The following is an 18,524-nucleotide window of genomic DNA, read 5'->3' as shown; positions in this document are numbered from 1 at the left end:
CTGGCAGCCCGGTGTCTCCCCGCCCCCGCCCATGACTCCGGGAGCCTGATTACTGGTACGCTCTCTCCTCTTTTCCCGCCCCAACCTGTCGCTCTGATGGTCTCCCCTGAAGGACACAGAAAACCCTGAAGAAGCTGCTGGAGGCTGCTTCGAGAGAGGGGGAATCCCTTTTCTAATAAAAACGTTCGCTTCGTGCGGGGCGCAGTTCTGAAGTCCTCTCATAGTGTATCTGATTAATCCTCAGATGAGGAAAAGGATACGCAGAGGTTAAGCCCTTTCCAATACCACACAGCTACGTTTGGGGGAGCCTGGTCTTCCACGGCAGGTGCAACTCCCATCAGAGTCCCTGATCGTCCCACTGTGCCCAAAGAAGTCGGGAACGGGGAAATGTAGAAACTAGTGAGAGCTGGAAGAAAGTGAGACGGAGACCCAAAGGAAGAAAAGTAGGAAGACACGAAGGAGTCAGGCAGAGAGAAAAAAGTGATGAAGAATGGAAGGACGAGTTTTAGGGGCAGCAAGAAGAGAGAGGAGATAGATTCCCAGGGTGAAAGAGAAGTACGGAGACTCGGAGAAGGGAGGACAGATACCTAGAGAGCGACAGAGACCCAGAGAAGGGGGCAGTGACCTGGGAGAGAACCAGAGGGATGGGGACAGAAACCCAGAGAGAACAGGGCCTCAGGGGTGGGAGGAACAGAGGCTCGGAAAGAGGTGCAAATTACCGGGCGGGGCAGGGGTAGAGCAGAGATGGAGAGGTGGGGTTATACATGAATGGAGGGGACTTTTTTTAGGGCGGGAAAAGGGACTGAGGGATGAAATGCCAGTGTAACCCGTGCTGGGCCCGCTCCCACCCACCCCCCTCACAACCCTCCACTATCTTACACACACACACACACACACACACACACACACACACACACACACACACACACACACACGCAGGAAGGAGGCGGAGCCTGACGCACAGCAGGGTCTTTATTAGCATGCCCGCGCGGGCGCTCAGCGCGCGTCCAGCACCAGCAGCTTGTGCATGTAGGAGTTCAGCCAGCGGCGGCGCTCCAGGGCGGCCAGCATCCGCGCGCGCTCCCGGAAGGCCGCGTCGTCTGCCAGGGCCAGGCTCCGCCGCGACGGGGGGCTGGCCCGGGCCGCCAAGGTTCCGCCGGAGGTGCGGAGGCTGCGGGGAGGCGGAGAGACGCGGTTACCGCGTGTCCAGGCCCTCCGCCCGCCACCCCCGTCCTCCTCGAGGTCTAACTCGAAGCCCTGTTACTGCACCGTCCGTGGAGTGGCTCGGTCTCTGTCCTCTGCCTCTTTTGCTCTGTGTGGGTCTCTGTCTCTGTTCTCCAGCTTCGGAGCTCCCAGAGTACAGAGACAAGTCTGATGCCCTGGCCTGCCTCAGCGCAGGGCCGGGCACATCCCAAGAACGAACCCGGTTCTGCTTTGACTCCTTTTAAGTCTCTCAAGGCCTCTCCCAGCATGAATCCTTTTGTATCTCTTGCTGCTTCCCTGTCCACCCGCATCTCTCCTCACCCCTAGTCTCTGTCCTCTTTCTTGGTCTCTGCCGCCCACTCTGAGCCTGTTTCCTTTCTCTGTGGCTCTCTTCCCTCACCCCCTCCCTAGGAATTCTGGGCGTTGCACGTACCTGAAGACCCCCGCGGGGGGCAGGGCGACGCCCGAGGCAGGGCGGACGCCCCAGGGCACAAGCAGCAGGAGCAGCAGCAGGAGCCGCGCCCGGGAGCTCCTGGGCACCTGGCGAGTCTCCATCACCTGTGGAGAGACAGGGAAGGGCTCCGTGAGGCCCGTGGCCTGGCCCGGAGCCCCAGAGTTTACCCACCCGCAGCAGCCAGATCCCAGGGCCCCTACCGCGCAGTGGACTTGGGCAGCGAGGCAGGCAGCCCCCTTATATCCCTCCCACAGCCCCCGCAGCGGGCAGTGACGCAGACCAGGGGCCGGGGGCGTGGGGTCAGCCTCCCCTCAGGCTCATTAGGAGCCGCCGGCTGTAATGAGGAGCCGGGGGTGGGGGGCCCGCCGCTGCCTTGGCGGCGATCAACTAATTGGGACCAAGAGCTGGGTCCTGAGCAGAAGCGGGAGGGGGAGAGACGGACAGACAGAGAGGTGGACGCAAGGGGGTGTGTCAGAGGGATAAAAATAGAGACGGGCAGAGGGACCATCAGAGCAGAAGCCAGAGGAGAGAGAGAGAGAGAGAGACTGGAAAAGCCGCACGGAGGAACTGATGGGGAGAAGCAGACACAAAGGTGAAGTAACTGTGAGAAGGGAGGACAGAGACTGTGACAGAAGAAGAAAAAAAAGAGGAAGAAAGAAAGGGAAAGGAAGGAAGAGAAAAAAGGAAATTGACAAAGAGGGCCAGCTAGAGAGGAGGGAAAGGCTCTGGGAAAGACAGAGGAAATGGAAGGACAGCCAGCAGGACAGAAATGCCCGGAGATAAACCCCGGCAGGGAGAGAATCAGAGTGTGAGACAGGGAAGGGGAAAGGCAAGGGAAGGCAAGGGGTTGTGTGGTGGCGTGTGAAGGCAGGTGAAATGACAGGACAGTCTTACAGAGCTCAGGGAGTGGGGAAAGGGACAGGGCCGAGAGCTGCGCCATGGATGTGCCCCCCTTCCGGGGGAGCGGGAGGGGGAGGAGTGTGGGGTGTTACGAAGATAAACCCAAATCCACACCCACTCCATTAAGAGGGTGCACTCTGCCCTAACCGGTTTGGCTCAGTGGATAGAGCCTCGGCCTGAGGACTGAAGGGTCCCAGGTTCGATTCCGGTCGAGGGCATGTACCTTGATTGCGGGCACATCCCCAGTAGGAGGTGTGCAAGAGGCAGCTGATCGATGTTTCTTTCTCATCGATGTTTCTAACTCTCTATCCCTCTCCCTTCCTCTCTGTAAAAAATCAATAAAATATATTAAAAAAAAAAAAAAAGAGGGTGCACTCTACACAGTGGGAAGGAGGGTAAAGGTTGGGAATTCCCAAAGGCAGTAGCAATCTGGCAAGATGTGGGAAGCTGGACTCGTAGTTCCCCAGAAAGGAGGAGGACAGGGCCTGGGCTCAGGCTCCTGGGTTTAGTTCCTGGATTCCGGTGGAGGAGGGGCCTGGGGATGTCTATTCCTGGCTCTGAGGAGAAGGGGCTGAGGGGCCTGGGTCCTGGCTCTTGGCATACGATGGCACCAGGGACTTCCACTCAGTTAGGTCAGATCATCCAGTCCCTAACTCCCTTCCCCACTCCAGAGACAATGTGCTTTTTTCCCATTGATTTCTAGAGAGAGTGGAAGGAGGGAGGGGGGAGAGAGGAACATAGATGTGAAAGACATATCTATTGGTTGCTGCCTGCATGTGCCCCGACCTGGGGCTGGGGAACCTGCAGCGAGGTACGTGCCCTTGACCAGGAATCTAACCCACAGCCCTTCGGTCTGCAGGCCGACATGCTAGCCACTGAACAAACCGGTCAGGACTGGAAACCATGTACTTTAGCTCTGTCCCTTTAAGATCCCAAGCTTGTCGCTAGGCTCCCAGGATCCCCAGGGAGGGGGTCAGGTGCATCACCTGCGCCCTGGGACCCTACCTCCTGCTGCCCCACCCAGAGCCATTCTGCAGCATTCACTGGTCTCTGCGCCCAGCTCTGCTCACCTGCTGTTATCTTGGACCCCCCTGAACAGGTAGGAGGCCCAGGGCCCCAAGTGACCCTGTCCCATCCAGGTGTCCTCCAAGCCTACCTCCACCTGACCACAGACCAGCCCCTGAGACCCTGAAATCTAAGCTCCATCCTCAGTAAACAGAGACCTGAGTCCCCCACAACTCTCTCCTCCTGCAGGCTGAGGAGTTCAAACCCCCACACCCCTATCTCTGGAAGACCCGAGACTCAGAGTTCCTAACCTCCTTCTCACTCAGGATCCAGGAGTTCAAGACTCCCATGTCCTTCTCCCCGATAACCCAGCCCCCCCAAGCCTGGCTCCCTCAAAATCCTCAGCATCTGAATCTTCAGGCTTCTCTCTAAAGAAGCAGGAATTTAGATCCACAGGGCCCTCCACCCTCTGGGAATTGGGAGTCTGAACCCCCAGCAGCCTTCTTGCCCAGGACCCAAGAGTCTCCCTCCTCCCTCAGATCCAGGGGTTCAGCCCCCAGCCCCAGTCCTTCCTTCTAAGCCTCCTGATGTAAACAACTGTGGAGTCCAGGTGCCCCGGGGGCCCTCGGAGAGGAAGGTATCCCCGGTCCATTCAGAGATCTGCATCCTCCGAAGTCGAAGTTGAGGAGGTCTGGGGACTTGGAGAGGCATCATTTCCCCCCAATTTTTCTGGGACCCCCTTGGGGAAACAGATAAGGAAATTAACTACGACTCCCAAGAAGCCCCGCGCCCGTGTCCCTTAGCTACGGCGGCCAACGCCCCAGCCTTCAGGGACGTGCAGTAAGGTTCTGCTTTCCCTGGGACCCGCTGGGCAGGGCCAGTGGTCCGCATGGGGACCAGCGGGCGTGGTCTCCGGAAGTGGGCGTGGTCTCCATGGGTGGGCGTGGCCTCCGGGCGCGGGCAGGGACTCCGGGGCAACTTCCTGACTGAGCCCCGTCCTTCCCGCTCCCCGGCAGCGACAGGCGTCTTCCAGAGCCATGGCAGCCTTCAGCCCCATGCTCTTCCTCGTCTTCCTCCTCGCCGGACGGGGTTCCACGGCTGCGCCTTCGGCCTCACCAACTGCGGGCTCCGACTTCCCAAGCATGGGCCTCCCCTCGGAACCCTTTCTCCCTGCTTCGGAAAATGCCACTCTCCACCAGCCTCACCCAGAATCCCCGGGGATAGCGTCTCCGGAGCCCTCCAAGGCGCCTCATTGGGGTTCCCCTGAGTCCTCTCCCCATAACTTCACTGACCTCCAAGAACCCCCACACCCAGAGTCTCCTGAGGCCTCCAAACCTAACTCACTCAACACCTCAATATCAGAAGCCCCGGAGACCCCCAAAATTAACCCCTCCCAAATGACACATCCAGAACCTTCTGAAACCCCCACGCCTGACCTGCCTGAAATTCCACACCCCAAATCCCCTGAGGCCCCCAAACCTAATTCCTCCAAAACTTCACACCCAGAATTTCCTGGGACCCTGAATCCTGACCCTCCCCAAACTCCACACCAGGAATTCCCAGGGATTCCCAAGCTTAACTCCACTGAAATCTCACAGGCAGAGGCCCCTCATCCTGACCCCACCAAAACCCTTCACCCCGAAACTCCAAAAATCCATGAACCCAACACCGCTGAGACCCCAAACACTGAATTCCTTCAGACCCTTCACCCCAACCCTACTGATACCCCCTACCCAGAATCCCATGTAACCCACCACCCCGGCCCCACTGACATTCCCCCATCAAAACTCCCCACAGCCCACTACCAAGATGCCACAGAGATCACCAGGGACTCTGACCCTGAAACCTCCACCCTTCTTCACCCAGACACGCCCGCACCCTCCAGGGACCAAGCAACTGCCCTGCATGGGCTGCCCCTGAACCCCGAGCCAGAAACTCCTGCGGCCATCCAGCCCAACTCCCTTAAACTGCCCACCTCAGAGTTTCCTGGGACGGTTGAGCCCCAGGCCTCCCAGAACTCTAGCCCTAAAGGGCCAGATACCACTCTTTCCTCTTCCCGGATCGCGGACCCCCCTGCTTCTCCAGGCCCCCCCAATCAGCCGGCCCCTGCCACTCTGAGGGCCCCCCAACGGCGCAGCCGAGGTGAGAGAGTCAACACTATCATCCTGGTGGAACGAGTGAAGGAGACCGGTGAGGGGCTGGGACCCGGACAACTGGGCCTGAGGGAGGAGGGGCTGGGGCCTGGGCTCCTAGGTCTGAGGGAGGAGGAGCTGGGGGCCGGACCCCTGGGTCTGAGGGAGGAGGGGCTGGGGGCCTGGACCCCTGGGTCTGAGGGAGGAGGGCTGGGGCCTGGACCCCTGGGTCTGAGGGAGGAGGGGCTGGGGGCCTGGACCCCTGGGTCCGAGGGAGGAGGAGCTGGGGGCCTGGACCCCTGGGTCCGAGGGAGGAGGGCCTGGGGGCCTGGACTCCTGGGTCTGAGGGAGGAGGGGCTGCGACCCGGACTCCTGGGTCTGAGGGAGGAGGGGCTGGGGGCCTGGACTCCTGGGTCTGTGGGAGGAGGGGCTGGGACCCGGACTCCTGGGTCTGAGGGAGGAGGGGCTGGGAGTTTAGGTTACTTATTGCCGAGCTCCTTCCTTCAGGTGTGACCCTGGTGGGACGCCCCCGGGGCGGGGCAGGAGGGGCCCTGTGCCTCTTCTTCGCCGGGACGGGGCTGCTGATCGGCATTTTCCTGCTGCTGTGGTGTCTCTACCGCCGGGCGGCTCGGCACCGGCCCTTCGCACACCACCGGCTTCCAAACGACGGAGATGAGTCGGGTGAGCGACCCCTACAGCGCCCGCCCTGAATGCCAGCCGGTTTCCTTTCCCTGGTTTCACCTGGCACTTTAGGGCGCCCCGCCAAGAAGTACAGGTCCCCTATCCAAGGTCAGCATAAGCCCTGACCCCTCCATGGTCAGGTCCTGCCCCCCAGTTCTCTGAAATTTCACACACACAAGCCCAGTGCTTCCCCCAGACCAGCTGGGACCCGCTGCAGGATCGCACCTACAGGTCCCTACAAACCCCGCCCCCTCCCCACCAGCAGCCCTGTAAGCCCCGCCCTCTTCACTTCAAGCCCCGCCCCCACTGCGCGGACACCACGCCCCCTCGTCTACACAAGGGCCCTCCCCTCGCCCTTTGATTTGAAAACCCAGCTCCTAAGGACGGTCAGCATCCTCTCTCCCGCCTCCTCTTTGGCCAGCGGCCCAGCGGAGGGGGCAGGCTCCTGGTCAGCCCTGGGGTGACCTCGCCCCTTTGCTCCCACAGTCCTGCATTTGGACACTCCCAAGGAGCCGTATGATCTCTACTTTTACGCGCCAGATGCTTGGATCCCTTCACACATCTCCACCAAGCAGCCGCCGCCCACTCCTCCGCTGCCGCCCAAGCTGCCCCCGCCGCCCCGCGGGGACCGCTCCCAGCGCCTGGAGCCGCTCTCCCCCGCCACGCTCCCCAACAACTTCGTGTGAGCCCCTCTCGGTCCCTCCAGAAGTGCGCCATCCTCAGAGATCCTACCCTCCCGGCATGCTTTGCTACAGAGTGGTACCCTCAGATAGAGCCCACCGCAGAGATGCCTTCGCTGAGGCCCAATAAAGCACGTGTTCCCTCCCTGGTAGCCACCTGCTCTGGCCTGATTCCTGGGGGAGGAGGGCCCTAGAACACCGGGTCTGCAGGAGGAGAGGGCTGGGGGCTGGGACTCCTGGACTCCCAAGGCCACCGACCCAATGACGAGGAATGGGTGTGTACACCAAAGCACTTTATTGGGAGTGGGGCAGGGCAGGGTTTACAGTCACAGAGACAGACACACACAGACACACCCTGCCCCGGGAAAAACACCTCTCGCCCCAGCCCCCTTCCCTTCCCTGGGATTCTGTGACTTCTCTTATATATGTTCCCCAAATTCTAAGCCAAAAGAAAGGTGTCTGAAAGGGTAGCATCCCAGATTTTGAGTCATGTAGCCCCTGAGGGACATGACAAATGGCCACTGAGAAAATGAGGGTAGTTTGAAACCACCCAGGAGAATAAAGTGCAAGGAACTGGAGGGAAGAGGGACATGTTGAAACCACCGTGGGGAAGTTCAATGGTGGTGGCTTCAAACCATTGATGAACTTGAGCAGCCACTATTTAACCCTGAAGACTGTGTCAGAAAAAGTGCATAGGGGTGGCGTGAGGCATACTGATAAGCCTGCCGTTTGGGTTGTTTCCCTAGACATTGGGCTAAGCTAGGGAGAAGGTCTTGGGGGATTTGGTGTTTCAGCAGAATCTGCTGGTGGAGGGAGGGGTGAGGAGGTTGGAGGGGGTCTTGAAACCACCATTTTCCCTCAGAAACGCTGGTGAGAATCAACCTCTAAAATAGCGGGGGTGGGTGATTGGCTAAACCAACCTGAAAAAATGCAAAATAGATTTAGGAGAGATGTGAAACCTCTAGGAAGACCTTGAATTTTTCTGAGAGAAGAGGGGGGCTGAGTAACTCAGGGCCCCTGGGGTTAAAGGAAGGGGAGAAGTTGCCTCAAAACCACAAGAGAGAGTGCGAGACTGAACTGTCCATTGAAATAAAACCCTGAAAGGAGAGATTTGAAACCACTGAGGCAAAACAAGTGGAGAAGGGAACCCTTAGGGGAATCTGGGTATCCTTGAAACTGCCATCCACAGCTTCACTACCCTGAGAGGCAATTGGGGGAGGAAGAGGATTCGACAGCACTGGGAGCAAGGGGGAGTGCTTCCTAGGCCTGAGGCAGGACAGCGAGGACTGGGTTCCTTGACACTGTCACTCAGGCCAGAGATGTGTGGAATGGAGGTTCTGGAAACTGCCATCCAGTGGGAGGCACATGATCAGTAGTCCCGGAGAGGGGGTGGGGGTCTTGGGGGCTGAACTGTGCTGTGTATGGCCCCATAGGAGGGAGGGGGAGCAGGGGGTGCCCCAGGGGGCTCAGCCTCATCCTCCATTTCGCTTTCATCACTGCCGGCCAGCTGGTCGTGGCCAACAAAGCCACACTTCTCCTCGCTCATCTCCTCGGGCTCCGCCCACGGCTGCTTCTCTCCTGAAGCGAAGACCCCATAGAAGATGACCCCTCCATAGTGCACCAGCGAGGCGATTAGGAACACGTACTGCCACTCCTCCCGAGTCTGTTGGAGGCCAGAGAAACAGGAAGTGAAGAGAGAGTTTTAACCCTATCAGGTTTGGCTCAATGGATAGAGCGTCAGCCTGCGGACTGAAGGGTCCCAGGTACGATTCTAGCCAAGGGCACATGCCTGGGTTGTGGGCTTGATCCCCAGTTGGGGGACGTGCAGAAGGCAGCTGATCAATGATTCTCTCTCATCATTGATGATTTTATCTCTCTCTCCCTCTCCCTTCCTCTCTGAAATCAATAAAAATATATTTTAATAAATAAAAATACATTTAAGAGAGAGACAGAGAGCTTTAGAGGGATAGGGGAGGCCCAGAGAAAGGGAGACAGACCCAGAGAGAGGCTGAAAGACACCTACAGGGGGCAGGGGTGGAGCCCAGGGAGGCTCCCCGCATCAGGGAGGCAGGGAGCACAGAGGTGGAGGGCCAATGGGTCAGGGCGAATGCACCCACCTTGTGCTTGGTCATGGCGCCCACGATGATGGGGCACACCATGCCCGACAGGGTGCCCACGCCGTTGGAGATGCCCATGAGGATGCTGGCATAGCGCGGGGCGATGTCCAGGTGGTTCACATTGAACCCTGACAAGATGAGGCAGGAGGCGGCGCACCTGAGTCCCCCTCCAGTGACTCCTTCTGAGCCGTCCCTTCCCCCCTCCCCGCTGCTCCTCCTAGTCCACCTTTTGCGCGGCTGGGAGGTCCCCTTCCTGAGCCAGAAAGCTCCCCACAGCGCTGTCCCGGTTCCCCCAAGCTGCCGATCCGCGGTTCTCACCAGAGATGGCGAAGCCGCTGAAGCCCACGGCGAGGACCAGGAAGGAGATGGCCACGCCCTTGGAGTGCGAGTAGCCGACCACCAGCAGCAGCGTGGCTTCCATGCCGAAGCCTGCGGAGGGCCCCTCCTCTGAGTGCCGGCTGGCCCGCGCCATCACTCCACACCGAATCCCGCCCACCCTCCTCTGTCTGCTCCAAGCCTGGCCCCGACCACCGACCACCGGAGGGCACAAGCTCCAGCGCCTCCGCTGGGCCCTCCGTGGCCCCACCCCCTGACTAGGCCGCGCCCCAAAGATGCAGGGTCCCAGCCTCACCCCTGCACCTTCACACCTTCCCTCTCTGTCCACCCCTAGGGCAGTAGCCGCCTCGACCCCATCTCTCCAGGCCCCCCATTCACAGCCCCTCTTCATCACCTACTTTCCATACACTCCGCTCTGTCCCGTGTAGACCCCGCTCTTCCAGCCCAACTAGGTCTCGCCTCAGCTCCACCTGCATAGTCATCCACGCTGTCCCCCAAGGCCCGAGAAGGCCAGCCGAGATTCTGTACCGGCCTCATCTTGACTCCGCCTTTTGGACACACCCCTGGACAGCCCTCTGACCCCACCTATCCCTTCGCGGTCCCGCCCCCGGATGGCCCCACTGCGCTCTGCCTGGCCCAGGCGGTCCCAGACCGGTGTAGACCGGGCCCCACTCACCCCCACAGTTCATCAGTTTGCGCACGTTGGTGGTGGACATGATACGGCGGGTCCTCAGGAAGTCAGCGATCTGGCCACCGATGGGCACGATGATGGTCATGACCAGGTGGGGCAACGCCGACACCAGGCCCACCTGCGCCGGTGGGAGAACAGGGCCGGCGCTGAGGGTCGTCGTCGGGCGTCTCCACCCGGTTCCTGCCCACCGGCTCCTTCTTGTCCCTCATTCCAACCCCTGGGACCAACGCTCCACTCCTTCTCTCTCAATCCCGCCGCGCCCCTGCCCTCCCTCCCCCTGGGTCCAACCTTGCTGATCTCGAAGCCGAACACTTCTTCGAAATAGGCGGGCTGGGAGATGAGGAGCAGGTAGAACGTCCAGCTGCGGCAGAAGTTGGCCACGATGATGGCGTAGACGGGCATGGACGTGAAGAAGCGCCGCCAGGGTGCTTTAAACTTCTGTGTGGGGCGAGAGGAGGGGCCGCTGAGACAGGAACCGGGGGCTCTCCGTGTCCCTTCAGGAGCCTCACTACAGAGACCCAGGTTTCCCCACTTCATTGAAACCTCCAGGTGCCCAGGGGCGCCAGCCCATGTCCCTGCGGGGCCCTGCATCCTAGCCTCTAGCGACACTTCAGGAATGCAGGCTCCTGGTTTACAGTGGCCTCTCAGGTTCGCATGTGTCCGGACTCGATGGCCCTCAGGGACCCATAAGTGTGGGCCCAGGAATCTTTCCATTCCTAAATCTAGCCTCACCCACCACAGTATCTAAGCAAAACCCCACATTCTAATCCCGCCTCTGCTGGTTTAACCACGCCCACCAGTGGTCCCGCCCAGCTGGCGACCTAGCCCCGCCCTCAGCACCTGCTAATCTGGCGTTAACCCCGCCTCCTAGGTTCTAGCCCCGCCCACTGGGCATTCCCATCAGGTCTCCTGAGTCCCGGAACGCACCACGACCTACACATTGTGCGGGTTCTAAGCCCTCTTTCTTCTGCCCCCCTGCCTGGGTCTCTCTCCCCGCCCCACCGCGCCCCCACCCCGCAGGCTTGGCTCGGACCATGAGGGGGTTCATGAGTTTGGCGCTCTCGCCGATGGCTTCTTCGATGTACTTGCGCTCCTCTTCTGAAATGCTGGGGTGCAGCGCCGGGGACTCATAAGAGACGAGCAGCCAGAACAGGTACCAGAAGATCCCGAAGCTGCCTGGAAGGTGTCAGGAGGGGGATGGAAGCGAGGTGACGACCGGCCTCGCTCTGGCCAGCACCCCCCGAACCCCGGCGCCCGGGCCCCTCACCGTAGACGTAGAACACAGAGCTCCAGCCTGAGTACTGCACCAGGACCCCGGCGAGAGGCATGGCCACCACCGCCCCGGCGTAGGAACCTGGTGGGGGCGGGGGAGGTGTGCGGGAGAGAGAGCGCAGACCTAGCTACCCCCCGGATCCAGGGGTTCGGACCCCAGCCCCAGCCCCGTCTTTCCAGGACACAAGAGTAAAAGCCACAGCCCCTCCTTCCACAGATATCGGGCCGGTGCCCAACCCCCTCCTCTTTCAGATCCACAAATCTAAATCCCAGCACCTTCCTCTCACCGCAAAAGGCTGTGGTCGCCAGGCGACTCCGCTCTAAGGGAGGGGCCCATTTGCTCCAGATCCCGTGGCACGCGGGGTAAGTGACCCCCTGGGGAGAAGAAAGCCAAAGTCAAGGAGAAGAGGTTGGCCCTAGCTGGTTTTGCTCAGCCTGGGGACTGAAGGGTCCCGGTTTCGATTCCGGCCATAGGCACATGCCCGGGTTTCGTGTTCGATCCCCAGTAGGGGGCGTGCAAGAGGCAGCCGATCAATGATTCTCTCATCATTGATGTTTCTATCTCTCTCTCCCTCTCCCTTCCTCTCTGAAATCAATATATATATAAAATTTCTTTTTAAAGGAGAAGAGGTGGGGTCAGAGGGGGCGGGTCACATAGAGCGGGACTTTACCTCCACCAACCCCTGCAGGATCCGCACGAAGATGACACAGCCATAGTGGACGCGGGCAGCCGAGGGGATCAGCATGTTTAGAGTGGATGTAGCAACAATAGCAAAGCCGAAAACCCTGATGGGAAGAGTCCGTGGTCCGAACAAAAGGTTCAGCTATCCCCCCATGCATAGGATTCTGCTCTCTCTGCCCACAGCAGAACCCGGTTCCCCACAACCCCAGGCCCCACCTTCTCTCTGACTCCCACGTTTCACAACCACAAGCCCCGCCTTTCTCTAAGACCCCGCCCCCAGGCTCCTCCCATTGTCCAAAGTCAGCCCCCAAATGCCAGGTCACACTCTCTAACTCCACCCACGCAACTGTAGTTCCGCCCAACTTGAGAAACCCCACCCTGACCCGTACCTGTTGGCTGCGAATTTTTGGCAGATAAATCCCCCGGGAATCTGGGTAACAATGTAGCCCCAGAAAAAGGAGCCGTGTATGAGGCCAACAGTCTCTGGATCCCAGTTGAACTGAGCTTTCTGTGGGCCAAAAAGCACATCAAACCAGTCGCCGGAGTTTGCCCCCCTTCCACCAATCAGCACCCACAGACTTGGTCCCTTGGCCAATCCGCAACAAGGATCCCTCTCTCACCCCGCCCATCAGAGCTCAAGCCATCCCTCAGTCCACACCGAATTAGGCTTCTCCACATTGTTAGGGCCTGTGCTATCTTAGCAACCGGGCCTGTTGCTGCCTAGACGCCTCAGTCTGCCTGTTGCTCTGCCTCAGTGCCCCTTCTCTGAATGTCTAGGGACCCATATCCGGGGTGGCGATGCTTTCTCTACTTCTAACCAACTTAGGAACTGTTTGCCGAGTAACCTGGACGAGTTCTAGTCAAGGACACGAAGTAGCCAAAGGGGTGGGCCCGATTGGAAGGGAGCTAGAGGCGGGGTAAACCACAGCCATAATCAGAACTTTGTTTTCTGAGACAGAGGCATGGCCTACCCTGAAGTTAAAATAGGGAGAAAGCCCAGTGGGTGTGGCTCAGTGGATTGAGCATCGTCCCATGGACCCAAGAGGTCCCAGGTTCGATTCCCTGTCAGGGCACATGCCCAGGTTGCAATGTTTCTATCTCTCTCTCTCTCTTCCTTCCTCTCTATCTAAAAATCAATAACAACATATTTTTTTAAAACATAGGGAGAAAGTCTGATGTGAGGCGGGATTTAGGTAATGGCCAGAGCAGACGAAGCGGGATTTAGCAGGGGTAGAGCTTCAAAAAAGTCAGGGTTAAAACTCAGTGGGCATGCCCAAATGATATGGCTCAGTGATTGAGCGTTAACCCATGAACCAGGAGGTCACGGTTTGATTCCTGGTCAGAGCACATGCCTGGGTTGTGGGCTCGATCCCCAGTAGGGGGCGTGCAGGAGGCAGCCAATTGATGATTCTCATCATTGATGTTTCTATCTCTCTCTCCCTCTCTGAAATCAATAAAAATACATTTTTTTTTAAATTCAGTGGGGAGCTTGTTATGGACTGGAATGATGTGACCCTGGAACAGGTGTGGGATGCAGGTGGAGCAAAAGTTGCTAGGAGGCCCAAAATGAAGAAGGGGCAATATATAGGGAACCTAAAGCTGGGGCAGAGTCCACATTTTGGTATTAGGGACCTGAACTCAATAAGGGCGGAGCCTCATGTAGATCAGGGCGGGGCTTAGGAAAGGAGATCCCGGAAACAAGTCAGAGTAAGGGGGCAGCACAGATGGGCGGGGCTATTCGGGCTATGGTTTTTTAAGGGGGCGTGGCCTGGGTTGCGCTGGATGAACATGACGTCATCAGAGGCGCAGGCGGTACCGCGGCTCCTGCCCTGCGCTACCTGCACCACCAGGTGGCCGTTGCGATGGGTCGTACTGTTGTTGACCATGGAGACGATGGCCACGCCCAGGTTGCAGCGGATGCCAAAGCTGATGCAGAAGCCCAGGCCGCTCATGATGGCGATAATGTAGCGGCGGGGGAGGCCGAAGCAGGTGCAGTCCACCACCGGCGGGTCCCGCGTCTGCGTCGTGACCGGGCGGCCGTCGGCACTCAGCTCCAGCGTCTCCGCGCCTTCCTGCCGCTTCTCCAGAAGCCTGCGGGGCGGCAAGAGTCAGACTCGGCCCAGGGCCCCAGCCCCCTCCTCACGGCGACACAGGAGTTCAGGGCCAAACCTCCTGCTTGAAAAAGACCCAGGATGCTAACTGAGCCCGTGTTCCCGCCTTCCTTCCCAGGACCCCAGCTTCTCTCCCCAGGACCCAGGATCCTGGAGCGCCCCCCGACGGTCCCCTCAAACCAGAAATTCCACGCCCCCAGCCCCTCCTCCCCCAGACTCAGGTCCCTTCTCTCCCAGCCCTGCCATCTCTCAACTCAGCAGTTTTACACCCTCACTACCCTTTGCGATCCAACAGCCTGTGCCCCGCCCCCCACCCCAAGGCCCAGAGTCTCTTTAGCCCCCTCCCCCAGATACGAGTCTATTTGAGGAAGCAAAAGGCGCTAAGGAGATGCTTCAGCAAAGGTGTCAGCAGAACAGATGCTTCGCAGCCACGTCTGCTTATATGCCGACCCCCTCCCCCTGCCTCTATGCCTGCCCTCCTGCCCCCAGACCCCAGGTGTGGGGCTGACAGCCAGCTGACTCCGTTCAGCCACCAGCAGCCCATTCCTAGGGCCTGGGGGGTGGGGAGACTTCCAGGACCCTGGAATCCAGCAGTCCAGCCGGGCATCCCCTGGGGAGCCTTGAGTTCAGGCTGTCAGCCTAGGGGATGGGGAGGGGGGTGGTGGGTGGTGTCCTGGCAAGGGACAGATGGCCCTGGTGGGGGACTTGGCTCCGTCCCCAGCGAGCCCGTCGCCCCCGCCCGTTCTGGATCAGGGATTGGTCTGTGATGACGAAGACAGATAGGATACTTGGAGAGCCCCCTCAAATCCACAGAGAGGCTGTGGGAAGAGGTGTCCAGAGGTGTGGACAGACCCAAAGGGAGGGTGGCTTGGGAGGGGGCGGAGGCTAAGAAAGAAGGTCAGAGACACAGAAGGAAGCGAGAGACCCAGAGAGAAGGGGTCAGAGACCCAGAGAGACAGGGAGAGAATAAGATAGGGGGACCCACCGCAGGAGAAGGGGGGACAGAACAGTGACCCAGAAGGGAGGGGACAGAGACCAGAGGCAGGGGACAGGAACCCAGGAGAGATGACATAGATACAGAGAACCCGAGTGTTGAACAATAAAGAGACTCTGATGCTGAGGAGACGGGCTGGGGCTGTGATCGGTGAGGTGCGGCTCCTCGCCGAGGCGGGGAAGCAGCCAGAGGATCCGGCTGGATCCCAGGAAGGGGCCGGAACAGATGGAGGCGAGGGAGACTGGGACGGGGGAGGAAAGAACAGCCAGACGGCCTGGGGGGAGGCGGTGGGAGAGATTCGAGAACACAGCCACCCTCCCCATCCTAGAACTTAAGGAGAAGGGGGGAGGAACGGTAAGAAACGGATGGGGAGGGGAAGAGTCGGGGAGTGGACCAAAGCCAGGGGGTGAGGAATGAGACCCTTGAGAGAGCTGGAGAGAGGGGGACGGGAACCCCCGGAATGACTCGTACAGGGTGGTAGGGGCTGCCCACTCCGTCAGGACCTGTCAGCCAATGAGAGAAGACTTTGACCCGGGTTGGTATCAGATGCTATTTGACCCTGAAACTCAAGAAGTGATTGCAGCTAAAACCAACATAAAGGCGGTCCCGCCTCTGGGCCTGTCTGCTCCTCTCGGCCCTCCGCCCACTCCCCCAGACCTCTGTCCCCCTTTCCCCTTTGCTTCTCTCTCCCCTTCCCAACGTACAGCTAAGGAAACTGAGGCGCAGAGAGTGAAAGCAGCACGTCCAAGGTCACCCACAGGAAGAGCGATGGGGCCTGCTCACGTCCTGGCCCCGCATCACCAGCCCAGGGCCTGGCACACAGAGGAGGCCCTTCGGCTCCTGGTCTCGCCTGCATCTCCCCCCACCCCCGCCCCCACCCCCCCGCCTTGTCCCTAGTCGCCTAGTTTACGTCTGTTTCCTGGTCTGGGGGAGCATCCCCACCAGCTGGAGCTGGAACCTCATGCATCTCCAGGAAAACCCACAGCCTCCAGCCCAGGTGGGGAGGGGCTGGCCTGGGTTGAATGATGGCTCAGCCACCAATGTCTCCCTCTTCTCCAGCTGAGCCTCAGTTTCCCCAGCTTCGTCTAGAGGACTGAACGGGGGTTCTGTCCAACACAGAGCATCTCCCTTGTCTCCAACCACCGCAGTGAACCCCAGGATTCACATGCTCATCTCCGCCCAGGCTCCTCGGTGACTGTCCTGGCGGGAGCGCTGGGCTTGGGGGTCTCCGGGGGCCTGGGAGGCAGCTCGGGGGTGAGAGTAAGGCAGGGACCGAGCGAGAGGAACCCAGACCCAGATGAGAGGCGAGAGGCTGAGAAGCAGAGACGGAGGGAGGGGGCCTGAGGGACACAGCTCTCCCCTGCAGCACCCCCAGCCCAGCCTCCATCAGCACGTCTCTCCCTCTGTCTCCTGACTTCTCACGGATGTATTTTGAGAAACTCGTGAAAGGAGGCGAGAAAAAGGGTGGGGAGGGGCTGGGAGATGGGGAAAAGCAGGGGTGGGGTTATGTCAGCTTCCCACCGCCTCCCCACTGCACGCCATCCCCCTGCCTCCTCCCTTCTGTCCAGCCTCATTCCCATCTCCCCTGTTGCTAGAGGGCGAGGGGCCTTGGAGCCAGGGGGTGATCTACAGCAAGCAGGACTAGTGTTAAACTTAGAGAAGGACTTGCAGGGTCTAGTGAGATGGACGAAGGGCCAGCTGAAGTCGGGGTCAGGCTGTGGGCACGGCCCGGCCCGAGGGAAGGGCAGCGGAGAGGCTCCGGCTCACCCCTCCCGCCCGGGACCAGGTATTTTTAGGTCTCACCGCAGATGAGTAATTTCCCTGACTTGGAGCCAAGGCTGGGGTTGGGGGTGAGAGACTGGAGGGAGGTGTTCGGCCTGCCCTGGGGACACCCAGGTCACTGGGGTCATCTCCCTGGCCGGTAGGAGTCCCCCTTGGCTCCAGCCTACATCCTTGGGGAGGTCTCATGTGGGGCCTGCAGCTACCTTCCCCCCAGAGGCCCAGGACACCCTGGCTTCTCCCTCCCAGCTTAACTCTCTCCAAGGACGAGAACCCATGGGCCCCAATCCGCTTTAACTTCAGATTAAACGCTCTGAGTGACAGAAACGGAGAAAGACGGAGTGATGGAGAGACCCAGGGCAGCCGGATGAACACCCAGGGAGAGGACAGAGACCCAAAAGAAGAGAGACCGAGACCCAGAGAGGGGGCAGAGACCCCGAGAGGGGAGTTGATAGAGGTCTAGTGAGAGCCAGAATCAGAGAGAGGACAGAGACTCAGAGATAAAGGGGACGAGAGACCAGAGAGAGGGGCCCAGAGGTCCAGAGAAAGGACGCGGAGAGAAGAGGGGTGAACAGAGCCCCAGACGTGGGACAGGGGTTCAGAAGCCCAGAGAGAGGGGAACACACAGTCCCAGAGAAAAGAGGGACCAGACTGGAGTGGGGTGGGGCCAAAAAAAATAAACCAGATGATGAGCAAGACAGAACCTGGGACAGCGGCGCCGTCGGAGGCAGAGGGAGAAAACTGGACAGATTGGGTGGGCCCCCCCCCTCATTCCCGTATCGCCCGTCCATCTATGGGTCTGCGCCCGGGTGGGAATGAGCGTCCTCTTCGGCCCTTGCCCTCTTCCCCGCCCAGGACCCCCGCCCAGCTCACCGGTGCAGCCGCCCGAGGGCGCGACCCGCTAGCTTCCGAAACTCCTCCTTGTGGAACTGCATGGTGGCTGCCCCTGCGGCCGGTACTCCCCACCGATCCCCCCGCCCGCGGGCCCGGGCGGCCGCGTCCGGGTTCCCGGGGTCCGCCCCGGCCCGGCCGGCCCCGCAGCTCCGCTCGGGGGGGAAGGAGGCTGCGAGTGCGGCTGCCGAGGGGCCGTCACTGAACTCAGCATCGGGGGCGGGGCGAGGGAGGCCCCGCCCACCCCGCTAGACCCTGCCCTTGGCATTATAATCCGGCCCGGCCCCGCCCTTCCACTTCTAGACCACACCCCTGGGTTTGAATTCACTCGAGTTGCATCGCCCCAGTTCTGTCGCTTCTCAGAGTTACTCTCCCTCATTCCATGCCCGGCCCTGGCTTCTTCTATCTCTTCCCTGAGATGTGTCCCCCGCCCCACTTCAGTTCCTTTCATCTCATCCCCGCATTGTCCTCCCCTTCAGTTCCATCTTGCTGAGTGTCCTTCCGCGTTTCATCCTCAGTCTTATCCCTCCTAGTTTCTGCACCCTCCAGTTGCACATCTCGCTCCCCGAATTCCATCCCCATCCTGTATCATCACC

General features: G+C 59.9%; 3 protein-coding genes across 3 annotated transcripts; 1 reads left to right on the top strand and 2 right to left on the bottom strand.

The window, feature by feature from the left end:
• Positions 1 to 996: 996 nt before the first annotated feature.
• Positions 997 to 1,758, bottom strand: PTH2 (parathyroid hormone 2; the record flags this gene model as incomplete). Its single annotated transcript, XM_080644003.1, has 2 exons — positions 997 to 1,171; positions 1,637 to 1,758. The coding sequence occupies 2 exons, from the start codon at positions 1,756 to 1,758 to the stop codon at positions 997 to 999; spliced, it is 297 nt and encodes a 98-aa protein (XP_080500129.1).
• Positions 1,759 to 4,599: 2,841 nt separating this feature from the next.
• On the top strand, positions 4,600 to 7,061 carry GFY (golgi associated olfactory signaling regulator; the record flags this gene model as incomplete). The annotated part of the gene is made up of 3 exons (XM_080644002.1): positions 4,600 to 5,752; positions 6,202 to 6,375; positions 6,862 to 7,061. The coding sequence occupies 3 exons, from the start codon at positions 4,600 to 4,602 to the stop codon at positions 7,059 to 7,061; spliced, it is 1,527 nt and encodes a 508-aa protein (XP_080500128.1).
• A 267-nt stretch (positions 7,062 to 7,328) lies between these two features.
• SLC17A7 (solute carrier family 17 member 7) lies at positions 7,329 to 18,095 on the bottom strand. The gene is made up of 12 exons (XM_080644364.1): positions 17,911 to 18,095; positions 13,992 to 14,244; positions 12,543 to 12,661; positions 12,143 to 12,257; positions 11,759 to 11,846; positions 11,467 to 11,553; positions 11,233 to 11,375; positions 10,488 to 10,637; positions 10,185 to 10,317; positions 9,491 to 9,601; positions 9,173 to 9,300; positions 7,329 to 8,718 (listed from the first exon to the last, which is right to left on the bottom strand). The coding sequence occupies exons 1-12, from the start codon at positions 17,970 to 17,972 to the stop codon at positions 8,425 to 8,427; spliced, it is 1,683 nt and encodes a 560-aa protein (XP_080500490.1). The 5' UTR covers positions 17,973 to 18,095; the 3' UTR covers positions 7,329 to 8,424.
• Between the last annotated feature and the right edge of the window lie 429 nt (positions 18,096 to 18,524).

The sequence above is a fragment of the Plecotus auritus genome, assembly GCF_963455305.1.
Source record: "Plecotus auritus genome assembly, chromosome: 10".
NCBI lineage: Eukaryota > Metazoa > Chordata > Mammalia > Chiroptera > Vespertilionidae > Plecotus > Plecotus auritus.
The sequence above is the reverse complement of the archived record's forward strand: the minus strand, read 5'-3'. Positions and strand labels throughout refer to the sequence as shown.

Excerpts from the sequence above, each read along its gene's own strand:
- SLC17A7 (XM_080644364.1), bottom strand. The coding sequence starts at position 17,972 with ATGCAGTTCCACAAGGAGGAGTTTCGGAAGCTAGCGGGTCGCGCCCTC. Across the intron at positions 12,662-13,991 it reads ACGGCCACCTGGTGGTGCAG|AAAGCTCAGTTCAACTGGGA; the intron begins GTAGCGCAGGGC and ends TTTGGCCCACAG. Across the intron at positions 11,376-11,466 it reads CTCTGTGTTCTACGTCTACG|GCAGCTTCGGGATCTTCTGG; the intron begins GTGAGGGGCCCG and ends GACACCTTCCAG.